The 6,000-nt window shown below is 38.9% G+C and overlaps 1 protein-coding gene across 1 annotated transcript; it reads left to right on the top strand.

The window, feature by feature from the left end:
* Positions 1-1,771: 1,771 nt before the first annotated feature.
* Positions 1,772-2,268, top strand: LOC102521091 (ubiquitin-like protein FUBI). The gene has a single exon (XM_032474599.1). It carries the CDS (start codon positions 1,829-1,831, stop codon positions 2,222-2,224), a length of 396 nt encoding a protein of 131 aa, XP_032330490.1. The 5' UTR covers positions 1,772-1,828; the 3' UTR covers positions 2,225-2,268.
* The last annotated feature ends 3,732 nt before the right edge of the window (positions 2,269-6,000 follow it).

The raw sequence follows: 6,000 nt of genomic DNA, 5'->3' as shown, positions 1-6,000 counted from the left end.
TTGGTATATAGTCAATTTCCAATTTTTGACCTAAGCTTCCCCTTGGCTGCTGGAAGATCAACTCGCCAAATGATTAGTTCAGTTTCATTTCTGACATTCCCAAACTTGTGTGTGATTGTGAAATTGTGTCGTAGCCACCTCATACGTAGGCAGACTGACAATGTCAGGAACACCAAAAGGCCTGCCAGTCAGAACTTTTGTGACTGTCTATGAATAGCATATGGGACCATGCTGGATGGAAGCCAAACTGCAAATCTCATGTGTTTTATGTTCTGAAACTCTACCAGAGGGATGAAATAGGAGTTATTTTTCATGTGCAAATTTAGGCATACCTCAGAGATACTGTGAGTTCGGTTCCAGACTACTGCAATAACGTGAATATCCAATAAAGCAAGTCACACAAATTGTCTGGTTTCCCAGTGCATATAAAAGTTATGTTTACACTATCCTGTAGTCTATCAAGTGTGCAACAGCATCATGTCTTTAAAATACCATGTACATACCTTAATGAAAAAATACTTATTGCTTGTTCATAGCAGCACTATATACAATAGCCAAGACATGGAAGCAACCTAAATGTCCATTGACAGATGACTGGATAAAGAAGTTGTGGTATATTTATACAATGGAATACTACTCTGCCATTAAAAAGAATAAAATATTGCAATTTGCAGCAACATGGATGGACCTAGAGATCGTCATTCTAAGTGAAGTAAGCCAGAAAGAGAAAGAAAAATACCATATGATAACACTCATATGCAGAATCAAAAAAGAAAGAAAGAAAAAGAACACTATGAGCTCATCTACAAAACAGAAATAGACTCACAGACACAGTAAACAATCTTATGGTTACCGAGGAAAGAGGGTGGGAAGGGATAAATTTGGGAGTTTGAGATTTGCAAATGTCAGCTGCTATATATAAAAATAGATTTTAAAAAACAAGTTTCTTCTGTATAGAACAGGGAACTATATTCAATATCTTGTAATAACCTTTAATGAAAATGAACATGGGAACAAATATATGTATGTATATGCATGACTGGGACATTGTGCTGTACAGCGGACATTGACACATTGTAACTGACTGTACTTCAGTTAAATAAATAAATAAAATTAAAAACTTATTGGTGAAAAAATGCTAATCATCATCTGAACCCTCAGTGAGTCATAATCTTTTTGCTGGTGGAGGGTCTTGCCTCAGTGTTGATGGCAGCTGACTGATCAGGGTGGAGGTTGCTGAAGGTTGGGGTGGCTGTGGCCATTTCCTAAAATAAGATGACAATGAAGTTTGCATCCTTGACCGACTGTTCCTTTCACTTATGCATTCTCTGTAGTCTACAATGCTATTTGATAGCATTTTACCTATAATAGAACTTCTTTCAAAATTAGAGTTCATCTTCTCAAACCCTGCAGCTACTTTAACAACTAGGTTTAAGTAATATCCTTCTGTCACTTTCATAATCTCCACAGCATCTTCACCGAGTTGATTTCATCTCAAGAACCACTTTCTTTGTTCATCCATAAGAGGCAACTCCTCATCCATTAAAGTTTTATCATGAGGTTGCAGCAATGAAGTCACATCTTCAGGCTCCACTTCTAATTCTAGTTCTCTTGCTATTTCTACCAGGGCTGTTTCTTGTTTGTTTTTAATTTATCTTCCTCTGCACACACACACACAAAAGGTCTCCAACTTACGGAGTGAAATGTCAGATTCACGTGTGGCCAATATCAGTACATGTATAAAATTTGCAAAATGTATTCATTTTTCACTCTTTCTCAACTCCATCTTTGCGGTAGCGGCAGTGGTGGCCACGGTTCAGTTGCCAAAATGCAGCTCTTTGTCTGTGCCCAGGAGCTACACACTCTTGAGGTGACCAGCCAGGAGACCGTCACCCAGATCAAGGCTCATGTAGCCTCACTGGAGGACATCGCCCCAGAAGATCAAGTCATGCTTCTGGCAGGCACGCCCCTAGAGGATGAGGCCACCCTGGGCCAGTGTGGAGTGGAGGCTCTGAGCACTCTGGAAGTAGCCAGCCGCGTGCTTGGAGGTAAAGTCCATGGTTCCCTGGGCCGTGCTGGGAAAGTAAGAGGTCAGACTCCCAAGGTGGCCAAACAAGAGAAAAAGAAGACAGGCCAGGCCAAGAGACGTATGCAGTACAACCGGGGCTTTGTCAATGTTGTGCCCACCTTTGGCAAGAAGAAGGGCCCCAATGCCAACTCTTAAGTCCATTGTAATCCTGGCATTTCTCTAATAAAGCCACTTAGCCCCCCCCCCCAAAAAGTATTCATTTTCCAAGACATTAAGTGTATGTTAATACTGTATGGAAAGACGGCCTCTAAACTTGAAGCTGCTTAGGTGAACTGCAGGATTTTACAATTTTCTTGGGCCTTAACTTTCAATTATCCTTTGCTCATACCAGGCAATATGTGATGACCAAACTTCTACCATTGGGAATTGCTAGTAGGGATGTTTGCTAATAACCCCTTTAAAAGACTGTTTCTTGCTTATCCTTGTGGAGCTCCAGCATCCAGCACAGGGTAACTTGCTCTCTCTCAGTGAAGGGGCAGATGGCTCTGTTATTTGGTGGTGCTCCAGCTGTCCAGTGGAAAAGCTTTATAATGCTGGTGATGTGAGCAGAGAAAATCCTTGGCCTTCTCAAGATAGGTTCACTTCAAAAAACACGTGCTTAACTCCTTTAATTTGTGAGTGCTGTGCATGGTGCTAGGCTGAGAAAGACAAGCAGAACAAAGCAAAGGAGGATGTGGTCAAAGGAAAGTGTGGCTGAAAAGTGGCTTCAGTTGTTGTTAAGAGTGGGGTAAGGGAGAAATAAAGACGTGCAAAGCTGAAGTAGTGGAAATTCTCCAATAAAATTGAAATTGAACTGAGAAAAAAGTGGCTCTTTGAACATAGTTTTAATTGCATTCTACAAGTTGATTTGGCTTGCAGGCTGTTGGAATTGTAATTTTCAACTGCCTTCAAAAATGGACATTTAAAATAATGTCTGGTCTCACTGAACAAGTTTGATATCTCAGTTGCTCTTGGGTCAATTGGCTTATAGACTACTTTCACACACACTCACACACTCACACACATTTCTTATTAGATTTTCAATTTCCTAATTTGATTCTACTGATAATGCTTAATATCCAAGATTCATACTACTGTACCACAGATTTGTTTTCACAGCAGTAAGTCTTCTTTTTGATTCCACTTAAAACAAACAAGCAAACAAACATAGCACTTTCTTCTATAACTGTTCATTATTGAATCATCAGAAATGAGATTAAAGTATAAAGAAGACCTTACAATCACCTATAATGCCACCATCCATGGTGAACATTTTGGTGGGTTTCCTTCCAGGCTCTCCCCTAGGTAGATATACCAGGATATTGGAATTTTGGCTGAGATCTCAAGATAATAGATGCTACATTCCACGGGAAAGTTGGCAAACCCAATGTAAGACTTGCAAAAAGAGACGGTAGAAACTCAGAGTGCACCTTTAGCTGATCACCCGCCTCCAGCAGATGATAAACATCAAAGAAGATGAGGAGATGGGAATCCAAGAAGAAGATTCCTGGGATGGGTCAGTCAAATGCTGAGGCCCACACTCCTCTGGTGACCTAAGACCTCTTTCTGTCCTCCGGAGAGCAGGAGAAGTCCTTTCCTCAGGGATAATTCCCTTTCTCTTGACATTTTCCTTGGAGGCTTCTCACATAATTACCTTAATAGCTCAGGCTCTTGAAAACAAAAGCTAGAAAAGGAAGTGGTTTCCAGGCAATTTTTGATTTCTACAACACCATTATAGGCTTTCCCTTTGTAAGGAAGCCTTTCTCTTCTTGACTGGAATAAAGAAAATGAAAAATTGCAAGTAGAAACAAAGGAATATCTTAAAAACTTATAGCACTTTTTAAAAACAATAAATGCTGGAGAGGGTGTTAGAAAAGGGAACCCTAAAAAAAAGAAAAGAAAAGGAACCCTCCTACACCACTGGTGGGAATGCAGTTTGGTGCAGCCATTTTGGAAAACAGTATGGAGATTCCTCAAAAAAACTAAAAAGAGATTTACCATATGATCCAGCAGTCCCACTCCTGGGCATATATCCAGAGGGAACTCTAATTTAAAAAGATACATGCCCTTCAATATTCATAGCAGCACTATTTACAATAGCCAAGACATGGAAACAACCTAAATGTCATCAATAGACAACTGGATAAAGATGTGGTGTACACACAAACACACACACACACACACACACACACACACACACGGGAATACTACTCAGCCATAAAAAAGAATAAAACAATGCCACTTGTAGCAACATGGATGGACCTGGAAATCATTTTAAGTGAAGTAAGCCATAAAGAGAAAGAAAAATACCATATGATATTACTCATATATGGAATCTCAAAAAAAAAGGACACAGATGAATTTATTTACAAAACAGAAACAGACTCACAGACATAGAAAATAAATTTTTGGTTACCGAGGGGAAAGAGGGTGGGAAGGGATAAATTGGGAGTTGGAGATTCGCAGATACCAGCTACTATATATAAAATAGATATATAACAAGGACCTACTATATAGCACAGGGAACTATATTCAATATCTTGTAGTAATCTATAATGAAAAAGCATGTGAAAATGAATATATATATGTATGACTGAAACATTATGCCATATACCAGAAATTGACACAATATTGCAAACTGACTATACTTCAACTAAAAAAAAGAGAAAAAAACATACTAGTATCATACCAAACATCCTGTTGTTTAAAGTTAACATTATATAGTGGACACTTTCCATTAGAGTAAATGAAAAAAAAAATAGAGTAAATGGTCTTTGAAAACATAGGTGTAATGACTGCATAGTGTTCCATTTCTTGAAAAGAAATTCTGAGAAAGCCGAAGAAGTCAATGGAAAAATAGCCTTTTCCAGTAGCAGGCAGCTCATGGCATCAGCTTCTGCAGCTTATGGGTTTTATCCAGCATACTCTCTCCTGGGTTCACTCCCCAGTACTTCCATTAAAATAAACAAACAAACAAACAAACAAACAAACCTAATTACGCCCCCCAAAACCCTACTGTTTTAAAGATTCCAAATTTTAGGGGAATATTTAGAAACTAAAACTGCTCTAAGTAAAAAAGAAAAAATACACAAAATCCTACAATGATTTCCCATAACATTCAGGATAAATTGCAAATTTCTCACATGAGCACCCAAGGCCCTTTTCTGATTCAGAGCCCTGTCTATTTCTCCAGCTCCATCTCCTGCTCTCGCACACCCCACACCCTAGGGTGCCCCAGGTGCATTCATTCATTCCCCCCAACATGTCCTGTTGCTTCATACCCATGTGACTTTGCCCAAGTTCTCTCTTTAACATCCTTCCCCCATTTCTTTGCCTCTGGAAAACTCTCCTTAACCCCACTATTCATAAGGGAAACCAAAGTCTGTTTTTGCTTTTGTTGAATGCTTTCTAGCTGTGTGTACTGTCAGCCACATCTCAAACCCAGAGCCCCAAGCAGACGCAGGTTATTCTCTTCTATAATCCTTGTCTTCCAATAACGGCATTGGGAAAATGTTAAACATCAGAATGTGCTAATTTAGAGATGACCCTTGAGTGTTGGTTAAGGTTGATTTAAACTCAAGCAAATGCAAAAGCCAGTGCCTCTGGGCAGAGAAAAAATCAGTTGTGCTTCCTACAAACTTATTAGAAGTACCTAACACACACACAAAAGAAAGGCTCTCCTTTACTGGAAAAGAGCTTTCGGTGCATCATCTAATTCTTACTCATTTGAAATGTAATTTGACACATAAATTGCTTTTCCTCACTTTTGATCGATTTTTCAAAACACCTTGAAATGAACATTGTTTTCCCATTTATTTTTCTCTGTTGAGAATGTCCTTCCTTGAATAGAATGTGAGGAAATTTTTGGATTTACTTTTCAAGATTTAGTTAGCTCATTTTAGAATATGTAAACTTTGGACCAAATTAAATGA

Source organism: Camelus ferus, chromosome 3 (assembly GCF_009834535.1).
Source record: "Camelus ferus isolate YT-003-E chromosome 3, BCGSAC_Cfer_1.0, whole genome shotgun sequence".
Lineage (NCBI taxonomy): Eukaryota > Metazoa > Chordata > Mammalia > Artiodactyla > Camelidae > Camelus > Camelus ferus.
The sequence above is the reverse complement of the archived record's forward strand: the minus strand, read 5'-3'. Positions and strand labels throughout refer to the sequence as shown.